The sequence below is a fragment of the Prunus dulcis genome, chromosome 4 (assembly GCF_902201215.1).
Source record: "Prunus dulcis chromosome 4, ALMONDv2, whole genome shotgun sequence".
Taxonomy (NCBI): domain Eukaryota; kingdom Viridiplantae; phylum Streptophyta; class Magnoliopsida; order Rosales; family Rosaceae; genus Prunus; species Prunus dulcis.
The window spans coordinates 7967709-7983649 of NC_047653.1; the positions used below are offsets into that span (position 1 = coordinate 7967709).

The 15941-nt window shown below is 35.8% G+C and overlaps 3 protein-coding genes across 5 annotated transcripts; 1 reads left to right on the forward strand and 2 right to left on the reverse strand.

Annotated features, from left to right (window-relative positions):
* The first annotated feature begins 1279 nt into the window (after window positions 1-1279).
* LOC117623746 (pentatricopeptide repeat-containing protein At3g24000, mitochondrial) lies at window positions 1280-4657 on the forward strand. The gene has a single exon (XM_034354705.1). It carries the CDS (start codon window positions 1643-1645, stop codon window positions 4451-4453), a length of 2811 nt encoding a protein of 936 aa, XP_034210596.1. The 5' UTR covers window positions 1280-1642; the 3' UTR covers window positions 4454-4657.
* A 1211-nt stretch (window positions 4658-5868) lies between these two features.
* LOC117626038 (proteasome subunit alpha type-2-B) lies at window positions 5869-11614 on the reverse strand. Of its 3 annotated transcripts, none has more exons than XM_034357672.1 (12): window positions 11480-11614; window positions 11199-11262; window positions 11036-11112; window positions 10563-10627; window positions 10323-10369; window positions 9329-9404; window positions 8793-8860; window positions 8348-8417; window positions 7759-7844; window positions 7313-7375; window positions 6887-6952; window positions 5869-6237 (listed from the first exon to the last, which is right to left on the reverse strand). In XM_034357672.1, exons 2-12 carry the CDS (start codon window positions 11237-11239, stop codon window positions 6189-6191), a joined length of 708 nt encoding a protein of 235 aa, XP_034213563.1. In that variant the 5' UTR covers window positions 11240-11262; window positions 11480-11614; the 3' UTR covers window positions 5869-6188. The 3 variants fall into 3 exon arrangements, with proteins under 3 accessions (XP_034213563.1, XP_034213564.1, XP_034213565.1); XM_034357673.1 differs by having other exon boundaries at window positions 11402-11604; XM_034357674.1 differs by lacking the exon at window positions 6887-6952.
* Window positions 11615-11985: 371 nt separating this feature from the next.
* On the reverse strand, window positions 11986-14639 carry LOC117624718 (style cell-cycle inhibitor 1-A). The gene is made up of 4 exons (XM_034356135.1): window positions 14507-14639; window positions 13945-14073; window positions 13428-13483; window positions 11986-12427 (listed from the first exon to the last, which is right to left on the reverse strand). The coding sequence occupies exons 1-4, from the start codon at window positions 14574-14576 to the stop codon at window positions 12194-12196; spliced, it is 489 nt and encodes a 162-aa protein (XP_034212026.1). The 5' UTR covers window positions 14577-14639; the 3' UTR covers window positions 11986-12193.
* Window positions 14640-15941: the final 1302 nt, after the last annotated feature.

Consider the following 15941-nt stretch of genomic DNA (forward strand, 5'->3'; position numbering starts at 1 on the left):
AATTTTGGAATTAATTACACTTTTGTCACTGTCATTTGGCTTTAATTTTATTTCAGTCTATAGTTCAAAAAAGAAATAAATAAATAAAAAAGTTATTTCGTTTTGAAAAATCAAGATAACTGAAGACGCTTTTAATAGCATTTAGCCGAAAAACTTGCATTTCTCTTTTATTTTTTAAAATGAAGGATAGTCTAAATAATAAGGGAATGAGATTTTTACACACTACCGAAGTGCTTTGTGGGTTCAAACCTGAAAGGAGCGATAACATATTGAGGAATGCTAGCAACCTTCTCTCTAACCTTCTCTTTTGGACCTTCTCCCTTCTCTTTATGACAAGTGTCATTTTTCATACACTTAAAACAATGACATTAATGCATCACACAATTTAGTTTTTGTTTTCCAAGTTTACCCTTTTAAAATGTATTGGCTTTTATATTTCCTTCAATTTATTCAAATTTTGTTATAACTTCTTTAGCATATTGTTTATAAAAAAATAAAAAATAAAAAAAAATAAAAAAGAAAAACGTCATTTTTTTTAAAATAAAAATAAAGTTTGTTTCATGACATTGTTATCATCTTTATTTTGTTTTTAACAAAACACGCGTTCTCTTTGAAAAAATTAAATAAGAAAATAAAAACTAGTTTATGTGATGTATTAATGACATTGTTTTTAGTTTAAGGAAAGTGACACTTGTCATGAGAAGAATGGAGAAGGTCCAAAAGAGAAAGTTAGAGAGAAGGTTGCTAGCACTCCCCAGCACTCCCCTAACATATTAAACTCACACATACAATACGGATGCTAGAATTCGAACCCAAGACCTTACCTAAGAGAGGAAATACTCCAAATTACTCTACTAGTGAGTCCTTTGCGAGACCACTACTCTTATGTTTTACTTCATAGGTGCTTATTTTCAAAAGGCACTTAATTTTTAATAAATATTTTCATGTGTTTTGATTTACGAAAAGTGATTATGAACATGACAACTTTATACAAAAGCAGTCTCAAACGAGCAATATTTCTCTTTGGTCCAAATCTAAATGAATTTATCTTTCCTTCCCTTTTTTCCCATCAAGAAATTGTCTTTCATTGTGAACTTAATGTTATTTTATTATGGCTATAATTGGTATTAAAATTTGGTTGGGCTGAAAACAATTGGGGCTGAGCCAATAGCTTCATCAATGGGCTTAAACAACTATACCCTCAGGCCCAATAATCACACAAGAAAAGAAAAAGAAAAAAGAAAAGAAATCTGAAGTGTCTCGCTCGCTCACAAGCAGGACCCATAATGCGAGAAATTTTTCGCTGAGTGGAAGCCTGAAGAAGCAAGAAGCAGAGCTGGCTAGTTCCTGCAAAAAATTCCCAGCTCTCAAACTTGAGCTTCCACAGCCAGCTGCATATTTGCCCAGTTTTACACGCAGAAGCTACCTAAACCCAAAACCCATCTCTCTCCCATGCCTAGAAGAATCCACAAACTGTGGCATTCAGCCCCACCTATCAAACCACCCCAACGCAGAAATCTCATGCTTTGCTCGAAAGGGTTTCTCGGAAATCACCAAAGAAATATTCGGCAGAGCATTGCATGCATTATGCATCAAGGGGTTCGTGCCTCTCGGTGTATTCAGTTCGAATACTTTGGTAAATATGTACTCTAAGTTTGGTCGTATAGGGTATGCGCGCTATATATTTGATAATATTCCGGAGAGAAATGAAGCTTCTTGGAACACGATGATGTCGGGTTATGTACGAGTAGGTTTGTACCCCGAATCGATTGGATTTTTTTCTGGAATGATTGGCCGCGGGTATAAGCCAAGTGGTTTTGTCATTGCTAGTTTGATAACTGCGTGTGATAAGTCGGCTTGTATGTTTAATGAAGGATTGCAAGTTCATGCTTTTGTAGTTAAAATTGGTTTGTTATGTGATGTCTTTGTTGGTACTTCGCTTTTGCACTTTTATGGCACCTATGGTCTTGTGTCTAAATCCCGGAAGCTCTTTGAGGAGATGCCGGATAAGAATGTGGTTACTTGGACTTCTTTGATTGTTGGACATTCAAATAATGGAGATTTGGGAGAAGTTATGAGTATATATAAGCGTATGAGACTTGAAGGAGTATGTTGCAATGATAACACATTTGCTATAGTCATTAGTACTTGTGGGATGCTGGAGGATGAGCTATTGGGTCACCAAGTTCTTGGACATGTTATGAAACTTGGACTAGAGAATAGTGTCTCTGTGGCAAACTCCCTCATATCCATGTATGGTGGCTGTGGTAATGTGGACGAGGCCTTCTATGTCTTTGATCACATGGGTGAACGTGACATAATCTCATGGAATTCAATTATTTCTGCAAGTGCGCAAAATGGGCTTTGTGAAGAATCATTAAGGTGTTTTCACTATATGCGGCATGTTAATAAAGAGGTGAATTCCACAACACTTTCATCATTGTTGACAGTCTGTGGTTCCACTGATAAACTGAAGTGGGGCAGTGGAATTCATGGACTAGTAGTAAAATTTGGGCTGGAATCAAATGTTTGTGTTGGCAATACTCTTATAAGTATGTATTCTGAAGCTGGAAGATCAGAAGATGCTGAGTTAGTTTTCCAAAGAATGACAGAGAAGGATATAATCTCATGGAACTCTATGTTAGCATGCTATGTTCAGAATGAGGAGTGCCAAAAAGCCTTGAAACTTTTTGCTAAAATGCTTCGGATGAGAAAACCAGTAAATTATGTGACTTTAACAAGTGCACTATCTGCCTGTCCGAACCCTGAATTTCTCATTCAAGGCAAAATTCTTCATGCTATTGCAGTCCTTACAGACCTACAAGACAATGTGATAATTGGCAATGCACTAGTTACCATGTACGGAAAGTTTAGTATGATGGTTGAAGCTGAAAAGGTATTGCAAATAATGCCCAAGCGAGATGAAGTTACTTGGAATGCCCTTATTGGTGGTTATGCCGAGAGCAAAGATCCAAATGAGGTGATAAAAGCTTTTAAATTAATGAGAGAAGAAGGAACTCCAGCAAACTACATCACAATAATCAATGTTCTTGGTGGTTTTATGACTCCTGGTGATTTACTAAAACATGGAATGCCCTTCCATGCGCATATAGTTCTAACAGGATTTGAGTCAGACAAGCATGTTCAGAGTACCCTTATAACAATGTATGCTAAGTGTGGTGATTTGAATTCAAGTAATTCCATATTCAATGGATTAGATTTTAAGAACTCCATTGCATGGAATGCAATCATTGCTGCAAATGCTAATCATGGCTTAGAGAAAGCTTTGAAACTTCTTGTGATGATGAAGAAAGCTGGAGTAGACTTAGATCAGTTCAGCTTTTCAGTGGCACTTTCTGTTAGTGCTGACCTGGCTATGTTGGATGAAGGCCAGCAGCTTCATGGCCTGGTAGTTAAGCTTGGTTTTGACTCGGACCATTATGTTACAAATGCTGCCATGGATATGTATGGAAAATGTGGGGAGATGGAGGATGTTTTGAAATTACTTCCCTCACCAACCAAAAGATCACGATTATCATGGAACATTTTGATATCATCTTTTGCCAAACATGGGTGTTTCCAGAAGGCTAGGGAAGCTTTTCATGAAATGCTAAATCTTGGTACAAAACCTGACCATGTCACCTTTGTTTCACTTCTGTCTGCTTGCAGTCATGGGGGTCTGGTGGATGATGGTCTTGCATACTATTATGCAATGACCACAGAGTTTGGTGTCCCACCAGGAATAGAGCATTGTGTGTGCATAATTGATCTTCTTGGACGATCAGGAAGGCTTGCTGAAGCTGAAAATTTCATAAAAGGAATGGTTGTCCAGCCAAATGACCTTGTGTGGCGGAGCTTGTTGGCTGCATGTAAAATCCATCGTAATGTAGAGCTAGGGAGGAAAGCGGCAGAACATCTTCTGGAGTTAGATCCATCAGATGATTCGGCTTATGTTCTTTTGTCAAATGTCTGTGCAACTACCGGTAGATGGGAGGAAGTAGAGAATGTAAGGAGGCAGATGGGATCGAGAAACATAATGAAGAAGCCTGCATGCAGTTGGGTCAAGTTGAAAACTGAGGTGAATAAATTTGGGATGGGAGAGCAATCCCATCCACAGACAGGGCAGATTTATGCCAAGTTGGGAGAGCTTATGAAGATGATTAGAGAAGCAGGTTATGTTCCTGATACAAGCTATGCACTGCAGGATACAGATGAAGAACAGAAGGAGCATAATCTTTGGAACCATAGTGAGAGAATTGCCCTTGCTTTCGGATTGATCAATACTCCAAAAGGTTCACCTGTTAAGGTTTTCAAGAATCTTCGTGTATGTGGTGATTGTCATTCTGTCTACAAGCATGTTAGTGCAGCAGTTGGGCGGAAAATCATACTGAGAGATCCTTACCGGTTTCACCATTTCAGTGACGGCAAGTGTTCTTGTTCTGATTACTGGTGAGGAAGATATTTAAGAAGCTAAAAAACACAGTACTGAGTCAACGGATCATTGTTGCTTTGGTACTGAGCATAGGATAGGTTTGAAACCACAATGATCTAACTTCCATTGGGATTACTGGTTAGGGTTTAGGGTATAGCATGAACGTTTTGAATTTTTTTGTACTGTATCTCTGTACTTTCTCTGAAATCTGAAGTAATTTTTTAATGAGTGCTGCTAAATAAATTCTAAAATTAACTGAGTGCACCCTATTATCAAACTATTTATTGAATTACTAATTTACCCTAATATAAAATGACCAAAAAAGATATATTGAATTGTGAAACAAATATAATTTTAATAAGTACACCTTACTCACCATATCCAACCCTAATCAAACGTAGAGAAATTTTCGTTTTTGCTTGATGCCGAAGGGCAAACAACGCAATGATCATTGGCGGTAGTGCAAAGAGGTGTCATTGAATGTTTGTTCGCTTGCCCCTTCCTTTGCCAACCAACAGCCCTCCATTGCTGCCCAACAACTCCTCCATTAGACATGAAGGTTAAAGAAGGCATTTGGGAATTAGTTTTCAATTTTTCATTTTAATCAAGTTTGCAGTAGCTATTAGACCCATATGGCGTGTTGTCGAACCAGTTTGAACAAATTCATTTTTTTGAAGACTAAATCAAAAAAAACCCCATTAAGAAAAAAAAAAAAAAAAAAAAAAGAAGAAGAAGAAGAAGGAGGAATTTGCAGAACAAATAAAAACCCAAATTTGTTCAAATTGACACATTTTAATGTGAAGAACAAAAGTTCGGAAAAAAAAAATTGTGAAGAACAAAAGCTTTAGAAGAAATTAAAATATGATGTGGCAAATTAGATGTGATATTAGTGTATTAGGGTGTACCAAGGATATTTTTGGTAGTTTTTTTTTTTTTTTTTTTTTGAGGTCCTTTCCTATTGAAAGGGGCGATAGCATATTAAACTCACACACACAACACGGATGCTAGGACTCGAACCCAGGACCTTGCCTGAGGGAGTAAATACTCCAAACCACTACACTAGTGGGTCCTGTGCGGTAGTTAAATAGGGTGTACTTTGTTAATTTTACATTTTGATTTAAATGTTAGAGTGTACTTCATTAATTTTACATTTTGATTTAAATGTTAAAGTGTACTTAGATCATAAGGTGTACTCAATTAATTTTAATGTTCATTTAGCATCACTCAAAATACAATTTCATCAAGCTAATTCGCGCCCCAACAGTTTTGTGCTCTTCAATTTGATGCGATACAGATTTCAATTCAGGCCAATTCTTTTCGTTGAGAAATTAAACTTGCAAATACTTCATTCCGGTGTGACTATTGGATTTTGGTCCTTTCTAAGTTTTTTGGCATTAAACTGCAACAAATTCCTGGCTACTGGATTGACAAGAAAGTTTCACAAAAGAAAAAATGCTCAGTTAACACCATGCACTCTCATTAAAGAGATCTCATCCAGTAAGTGATGTTGATGCCTATTGGAAGCTTGCAATTATAGAACAAAAGCCTAAGCCCCACAAGCAGGTATTATCATTAGAAGCAAGTGACTAATTAGGTTGAACAGCATTTCACAAAACAAAGAAAACCCCAAAGCGTTTCTTGGTAGCACAACAAAGCAGGGGGCTACAAAACCCCCAAACTACAAAAGCGTGAGTCTGGTTGCTCAACTTTTCTTCTTCTTTCTCAAACTACTCCACTTCTCTTCTTCTTTCTCAAACTACTCCACTTCGGCCAAGTAATCTTCAATTTCAGCTGGTGTAAGAACTCTGCAACAAGACGATCACAATTTTTTTTAAATAAATAACAGAAGCTCACGCATGCCAGCCAAAGGATGAAACAGCTACTTCCCAATCAAAGCAAATAAAACCTAGTAGTTATAATTGTAAAACTATCCTATCAACAATTAAAAAGAATAAATCTAAATAAACTAGTATGGTTACTTCCGCATTTCTTTTCTTTTTTGTTTTTGTCAGTCAAAATCTGCTTGCTGAAAATATTTTGTGCATTTCATGTATTCTTAGATATGTCAGAATCGGAATGCTATAACTTACATTATGCAGTTTTCAGTTGTGCATTTACATAAAAAGTTTAAAACATCTCTGCATCTATGCATGTAAGTCGGTAGATAGATCTTGGGTCCAGGCTTGACTGCCACTTGGATGTTAGTATGTTACTAAGTGAGCCAGATTTAATTTAACCCTCATTTCATCCCACAGCTGAAACTAAGTTAAAATGCACTCCTCTTAATACAAAGCTGGTAAAGATCAGCTCAGCTTTGCTTACATCAAGTTACTTTTCAATCTGCCAAATTTTAGCAGGAAAAACAAGAACAACAACAAACCAAGAAATATAGAAATAGTGTACATAATAACGGCAAAACCATATAAGCATAATCAGGTTGTACAGGAAACTTGCCTGAATTTTTTGTCAGTACCAATTATGCCAATCTCAATGTTTTTGCCAGAAATTTGTCCTTCAAATCTAAAACCAGATGCACAACGAAAGCTCAACAAAAAACTAACTCATATTTGCATAATAGAACAAGAGAGTATAGCTGTGCCGAACACTATGTCAGAGGCCCATAAGCTTGAGAGTTGTCAAACAAGAGACAAGCGACAGCTCTTTTGTCCTTTTAACATTACAACCACCGCCTTTGATAGGTGACACAAGTATGGTACGGAACAATTGAATAGACCTTAAATGTATAATAATGAGTCATAATTGAGTAGCGTAAACCCATTTGGTTGCAGATGAGAAATGAGAACCTTCGTAATTATCTAAGTTGTTTCATTTAGGAAGAAAAACAAAAATATTATATGAACTGAGAGATAAAATTCCTACCCTTCTTTCAGGGTCAATATTGCAGTGTGGACAGCATCGTCAAGTTCCATGTCCTCAGTGTACCTAGAATAAATAATCACATGAATCTTAACATAAATTCAAAGCAAACAATGAACTGAAGTCCAGTATAAAGAAAGAAAACGGAACTAATAAAATAACTGATTTGTGCATTCTGATTATTACACTTGCCAATACAGGAATAATGGAGATTTATAAAATAGAATGAAGAACATTCTTGAGAATCAAAGATTATCCAATCTACTTAAATGATATCGTCCCCCAAATTCCAACTTTGGTTCAGAATTAAAAGTATAATGCAGGTTACAAGAACGTTGTTGCTTATTTATTAGTCTCAACCTGAAGCAATTTATTTTAGTTCAGAAATTTATACAAATGGAAACATCAACCAGAAAAAAAGTTTCTTAAAATTGCCGACCGCAACTTGCCTTTTCTCAAGAAATGTTTTTGCATTAGAAACATTTTTCCCCATAGCAGAAGCTTTCCATGAAAAGTATGAACCTGATGGGTCCACCTACAGCATAATAAAAATCAGGGTAATGAACAAATCCGGTGGAAAATAAAATCGAAAAAAAATTAAAGAATAAATAAGCTTTTACAAGATTGTGGTGGGTTGTGTGTGTGTGTGTGTGTGTGTGTGTGTGTGTGTGTGTATCTTTCCAACTAGATTTTGACATACATGATGTGAAATAATTGCTACTTAGCTAGGTTCAAGAAATTATACGGCATAGTTGGCCAACATAAATGGCATGTATGCACGATGGAGGAAGTCCACATGTAAGTATACTCCCTAACCAAAAGCAATCTTAAAAGCTTACATATTTCGTTGTAAATTACTTAAGTTTTTCCATACTCAGATCTCACTGCACATGATGAAAAGTCGAAGTACAATGTTTTGCAGCAAAAATCTTTCAACTGCAACTATAGTACTGGGAAACCTCTATAGCTTGTTCCCAAAGACTTGAGCACAACGGCACCAAAAAATAGTTTAAACCAGCAGATGACAGAATTACACACCTGATATAGTTGTGGACCTTTGTCATCAAAGCCAGCAACCAGCAGTGAAACTCCAAAAGGCCTTACACCACTAGCAGAAGAACAAAGACAAATGAGTTTCTAGAGTGGAACAGGACCTGAAGCTAATTGCAGACTCAAGTTGAACGCTCATAACATGCATCTGCCTCTATACGAATTTTAAACGAGAAACATCCTACACAACCTTAATTTATTGAGTTCAAACTCTTCCAAATTCCAAGTTCCCCAGGTACACTTAATTTCAACAATAAAATCATTTAAAATACTAAATTTTGCAAATGATACTAAATTACCCTTCACTAATTTTCTATATAAAGCAACTCGAGCAGTAAATCTTTTACTTTCTATGGACCAAGAAGAATGTTAAAATATGAGCAAGAACATAGTTGAGAAATGGAAATCAGGCCATGGGAGAAACAATAATTACCCCGACTGTGTGAACTCCTGCATAACAGCAGCAATTTCCCTCACAAGTTGGGTAACGGGGATTGGTTCCTGAAAAATACCCACCGCATCACATTGTAAGTTATCATGCTCCATATAACAACAAACTGGGGAGTAGAAAGTATCAAGGAAACTTGTTTCAAGTGGAGACTCCATATAACAAACCGGGGAGTAGGAGCAATCTCTTAAAAACAAGCTACCATCATAATCCGAAAATATTATGACTTCAATCAATTTGTGGCCCATCCGAAGACCAAAGATCATTTACTACACACCAACAAGCTCCAACAACCCATATATGAACATTGAAATAAACAATCCAAAAAGAAAATGCTTAAATGGTGTGTTGCACATTGAAGAGAAATTGGATTCAGCAGAATTCTTCTAATGAATCAGAATTCTTCTAATGAATCTGAACTGAACTTCCAATCCTTACCATATGATCAGTGAACAATATTTAATACTATGGACACAAACCAAGGGAATAAAATATGAAAACAAAGAGAATTGAAGTTATACTTTGTACAACCGATGATATTGCTCTGCCTGTTTCCTGCTTTTACGAACCAGAACTCTGAAATCTGGACCCATTCCACTGCATGGGAGAACAGTAAATTTCAGTTCACCACAAGAAGAACTGGCAAATAATAAAAAGGAAAAAAAGAAAAGCTAACTTAAATTGTCAATTCAATGACAACTACAACGTCAAAGGAAAAAAACATGGGCGCCTCGTCTTTGTAGAAAAATACTTCTTAATACATAATTAAAAGGACAATCCCACCTTTTTGGAATTTTAACTGTCCTAGTGTCTTCCATACAAATATGTATTAGCATCTTGAAACTAATATGTCATTGGGAGAAGGTCAAACAAAAGAAACAAGCATCGATTTATTACATGTACACATCCAAGTAGGCGGCATATAATATGATAACAATGATTCAACGTCAATAACTCATCATAGTTAAACTTCACTACAATTGTCGGCTCACAAGATCTAATGGAAACAAGTAAATCAGATCACGTATAATTCCACGAGTCAAAGCAGGGAAATTTAAAAACTCAAACATATGGGCCATCTAACATGGAACAAGAAAAATAATGTCAATGGCCACACGTATTTTATCTCAATAGAATATGAACAATGACATACAGAAGGGGAGTCTACTGTCAAAAAAAACACCCGTTAATTAAAACCCATGGTACATCTTGAGAAAGTCTTTGTAGCCATTATCGGTGAAACTTATAAAATTTTTAGGTGGGACAACATCATTTATGCCATGTGAGTCCTCTAAAATTGATTTTAGAAGGGTTTAGGGATCCCACCAACAGTATTAGTTTTCAATTTAATGTTGGTTTGTTGTACCATGTTAAAATGATGATGTGGTACAACCATCATAGCTGAGACTTTCCCTAAGATCATCAGATATTGTAGAAGCAGTATAACACCAACAACACAATAGATAGTATCAAATACCACAACTTGAAAAACTCAAGCATGTAGTACAGACAAACCTGTAAACAACTCCAATGTTTGGCGTCAATAACTGAATTTTCTGAATCTGCAAACCAAAAACTTGAAAGGTTACAAGAAGTCTCCAGTATACCATTTGATTATCTGAGAGGACATGCCATAGTGGTGGAAAGAAAACAAACTCATAATATTTCAACACAAAAAGTTTATGCGATACCCACGCTATAAATCAATGCACAAGAAAGTTTCCAGTCTATAAAGAAGAGTAGCTGTTCACTTACAGATGTTTCGTCAACTAATATAGATGGGAGTTTCTTCTCTGTTGCAATGACAACTCCATTAGCAGCTGCAACAACCAGATAGAATTTTCTAAATACCAACACCAAAAACACTAAACATTTGATAAGTTTCTAAACTTATCTGACACAAGAACCTATAAAATCGATAAGCTGTATCAAAAGGAAAAAGATCTGCAGTTCCAAATAATGTGTTGGAAACTCATTCCCTACCAACGACATTAAGTTCTTCATACTTACCAACGTGAATAAAAATTCTAAATATTTGATGCAACTACGGAGTTCTCCAATATTTGTTCATGCCAAATTCAGCAAATATGAACAGATTATTCATCTTTATACTGGATTATCAGTTCAGGCCAATTTAATCCGTCTCCTTTTATTCAAGATGAATACTTCATGTGTAAATTCAAATGTATCTGAAAAGAATTTAGAAAAAGGCATAAGAATTTGCATACCTTTAATCCCTAAAGATGTCTGGCCAGATCCAACTGCTGTTAGGGCATGTTCAATCTGAACAAGCTTCCCAGAAGGACTGTATCAAAATAAATGTGGAAAATTATGCTAAAATAACCCCATTTCTATCCTTTTTGAGTCTAAATTGAGTTCACAAGTTCATACCTGAAAGTGGTAAGAGAAAATGAGTACTGACTATCCCCCATAATGTGTCACAGCCCAAAAGAACCTGCGGAAACAGAAATCAGAAAGAACCCATCAATTTTTAAGATCATAAACGCATGCAAATACATAATTGACACATAAATATCACTTAATTTGATAGCTCAAAATTAGACAAATAAATAAAATTCAAAATTTAATTGTTCCTTGAGCAGTAGAAGTAGGAAATTTGGTTTCTTTGGATACCAAACGGCGACTTAAGGTTGCGGTCTTTTGAGGCTTACCTCAGTGGATCAATCTCACAACCGCCTGCGAGGGAGAGTTTTCTTGAAGAGTGCGTCTGGTGTGATTCAAGACGAAAATAGAAACGACGTCGTATTTGTTGGTATTTTTCTCGTCTATAATTGTCCCAAGCCCCCTTTAGCGGGGAATTTTTTCTGCTCTTGTAGGTCCTTTTCTTCCTTGTTTACAACTTTTTTTTTTTTGGGTCCCTTGTAGGATTTTGTTATGAAGATGATTTGTGTGCAATAACAGCAGTAACATAATAATAATAATAAATTAAATAATTATTTATATCATAGAATCTCACATTATAATTCATCAGAAAAACTGAATTTAAATTAACTAGATGGGTGACAAAAAAAAATTTCAATTATAAATTTACTCGAAATTGGCTCAACTCATGTCGTTTGTAGAGCAAGCTCGAGCTTAAGCATGGGTGTCTCATCTCATTTGTGTAATAAGCTTGAGCTTGATATGCTTAATAACAAATGCTATAGAGATCCAATGCAGGTAAGTGAAGATTAAACTACATATGTGTCAACTGCTTCATCTTGATATTCCCTTTCTTTTACCAGCTACAAATAAGAAAATTACATATGGTAATGTTTAGTGCTAAAACACATAAACCATTTCCTAGGTAGACAGAAAACCTAATTATAAAAAGCCCAAAAACAAATCAAAAGCAGAAAAGCAGGGATTATCTGTGCTGTTGCATTTCAGCCTTTAATTTTCCACGTATGGGCGCACCGAGGCCCGCTCGCAATCCCCTCGTAGTATTTGGATTCGAGCTTTTGCTTGTTCCAAACTTTCACAAAGTCTGAAAATAGTTGGCGTGCAGACTCAGACGAAAGATCGGAGAAGAACACATCTTTCTCTTCTTTCAGCCATGTAGAAAACTCATTGTTCTTGGAAAAATAGTCATCAGTGGACAGCTCTTGGAACTCAATTTTCTGAACGAAAAATTATAATTTCCTAAGTCCTAACCATCAGAAAATTCATGCTCAAGAAAAAGATACCTTCAAACACCATAATCAACAAGGCGTATCAGCATCATCAAGTAATCAAATATTTGAAACGCAAAGGGTCCCTTGCCAACTAGTCAAACTTCCTGAAACCTAATTCTACTTTCTACACCCACAATAACTTCTACTTAAACCAAGGTGCATCTAAATTTCTTACGAGTTCACAATTTTTTAACAATTCATAATTATTCATTGAACAGGAGCTTATAATGTTGGATAAACTTCATCTTCCCTAGAGATGGTCTTAATGCAATAAAACTACGGAGCAAACATTTGTCGATTTACAAATATACTCTGTCTAGGTCTTCTTTGAGCATCAGTGGCACCTTTCCATAGGTTGAGCACCATACGCTCTTAATTGCAACAAGAAACATTTCCAAACATAACTAAAGAAACACTACTTCATGAGAAATATAACTTGCTTGCATGAAAAGAGAACTTGTAATAAAAACTGCACATTGGAGCAATATCTTGTAAGTTGTTTTCTGGTTTCTAAAATTGAACATTACAATTAGGTACCCATGGAAACTATGTGTTGCTGCTCTCCCTGCTCCCCGATTTTACTATACATTCCCTCACACAATCTAAACTTTTGATGCCCTTTAGAGATCTATGCAATAAGAATGTCTAAACGGTCGAAATCAAAGCCTTGCCAACTTTAGAGAACCTATGCAACCTTTACCTGACTATCTCACTTCTTCAATAACTCGGATCAGTTGAATTATACTAAAAGTACCAAAGATTCTGCTAACATATTCAAGCATTTTGGATTATTTAACATTAAATGTAATGGAAAGTTATCATTTTTTGTAAGAAGTATGTTGCTTCCCTAAGGATTAAAAGGCACAGAGAAAATCCAGATTATACACAGTTGGGACAACATAAAACATGACAATTTTATTTCATAACTAGAAATAAGAAAGCTTACCAAGTGGCGATCACCTTTGTGATGTTTACTTTTGTGCTTATCCTTTGTCTTCTTTTCTGAGGCACAATAGTATGTCAATATGATAAGTAATTTCCTATAAAGAGCCTCATCCTCGATAGGCAAATGAGTAACCACGGAAGTTTCTTGGATCATAATCCAATAGAAGACATTACTAAATGGTAAGTCAAATAATATAATTTTTTCTAGTTAACCTCCTAGTTTTTTGGTTATTGATATATAATTTATCATTATTCAACCAGTAGGTATATGATGACAGCTTGAGGTCAAATCAAAATGAATTTACTCTTAGACCCGATAAGTTTGATTCAATGAGTATCACGAAGTGATATTATGTTAGACCAGTAACTAATTGAAAATCCATCCTAAACTAGTGAAGAATATAAACTGATACGACTGTTTTCACATTGTTCAAACTGATAACAAAATCTAAACCCAAAAAGTCATATAATTTCAAATGATGAAGTACGAGCCTCATGCTCACATGGAATTGATATACCTTTATCAGAATGGTGTTTCGAGTGCTTATGTGACCTTTTCTTGTCCTTTGACTTCTCCTTCTTATCACTCCTTCTGCTCTTCCTTTCCTCATCTTCTACAGGTCTATGCCTCTTACCTTTTCTCTCATCTGTACTTCCACATCAGGAAAAAACAAAGAAACCATAAGAACAAACAACCATATACTCTTTTGGTTGCAAAAAGGAAACAAATGAAACAATGAATAATCAAATGGAACCAAACCCACATTCCAGTATACTCCATGAGCAATAAATTACACAAATTTAGTGGAAACCCACAAAAATTTGTTTGATTAATGACAACATATTAGGAAAATATAAAAAAAAAATCAAAATTTTCAACAAAGTCTGCAAGTAACCCACGTCTGAAAGCTATCTATTTGGCTCCACTGAGACGTGAGATTAAACCATAACAACAAAAGCTATGAAAAAGAGAATGTTTTCTTCAACTGTTTCTTTACCTATCTCGATTTTCGCTTGATTTCTCAGCAACCAACCGGAGAGAAAGGAAAAACAAAAAAAGGGAAGAGAGATTTTGAGTACCTTCAGAATCTGAAGAAGTGCTCCTTTTCCTACTCTTCTTCTTCTCCTCGGATTTCCTGTCGCTCCCCATTTGTATGCAGACGCGAGAGAGAGAGAGAAAAAGAGAGAGAGCAAGGCAACCTAAGGCTAAGGGAAAGCCTGGCGTACGCGGGTCGCAGAACCGTTAATCGTTTGGATCGGACCCACGGGCCGTAGGATCGGGTCGACTTTTGGGCCGCAGATCATAAACCGACCCATGGAAATTGATCCATAACTACTTTTCAAAATTCTGATTAAATGACTAATGAGTACTTGATAAACATGCAATTTACAGAATTATTTGCCAATTCCTTTGGACACATAAGTCTCACCCAACCTGATTATTACACAGGCTAAATTGTGTTTTTCTTGATCAAAGGTGATTGTGATGAGGAAAAAGATGATTCTGATGAGAAAATGTGAGTGTTTTGCATTCACTAAAAAGTTCGGATTTTGAATGTTGAAAAATTATGAAAGAATGATTCTTAAAGGAAAAAGCATGAATTTCTACAACAAAAGAAAATTTTACAATATCATGAATTAAAACCAGATAGGGTCATCAAATGCAAAGAAAAGAATATTTTTACGGTACGAATTAATCATTTTGAGTTATTAAAATGAATGGTTTTTGGTTTTTTTAGTTATTTCTGATTGTAATGTCTACCTAGTTGAGTTCCATCATTAGGTTGTACTTATCCATTTGATCTATTTTAGATATATCCATGCATGTTTGGTTTGATACTAGTTTTAAAATGGAAACTGAATTTTTTATTTATTTGAGGTGTTGGGGTGAGATCAATGTGAAGTCATATTTTAGTATTTACCGCTGTCAAATTATATTCATGTCTCCTTCTTAGTAAGACTTGGACATGGAATTTTAAAAAAGAAAAGAAAAAAACCGTGATAAAATCCTTGCGGAAGAAGAAATGATATATGAACCCTAATCTTGTATATGGCAAAAAGAAAACAATCACAGTAGTCCTTGAGTTAAGCTTTCTTTGCTTGCTGCTATCTGCAGGTACTAACAATTCACAAACGAACATGACTATTAAAGATGGCTAAAGGAATGAATGTGGTCTAACATGGCTAAAAGTTCTCTACTGTGCAACCAGAGGGAACAAATATTTCAATTGAAATTCTCTTCCATCTCCATCATGCCCACCGGTCAGATTATGTCAGGTAAGAACCAGCTAGCTAGAGACTGGCAGAGTGCATTCCAATCGGACCTGACCTTAAGATCCAGTGAGAACATTCAGGTTAGACATATCTTCATCATAGCCCGGGCAAAGTCCATCCCAAAAGTTGATCCATTGTCTGAAGCATAAGCTCTCACCAATCAGGCTGTCCTCTCATTAGCTCTGGTAGTAATGAGTGTCAAATCCTGCCCAGACGATACCTATGATGATAGTTGCTGAAC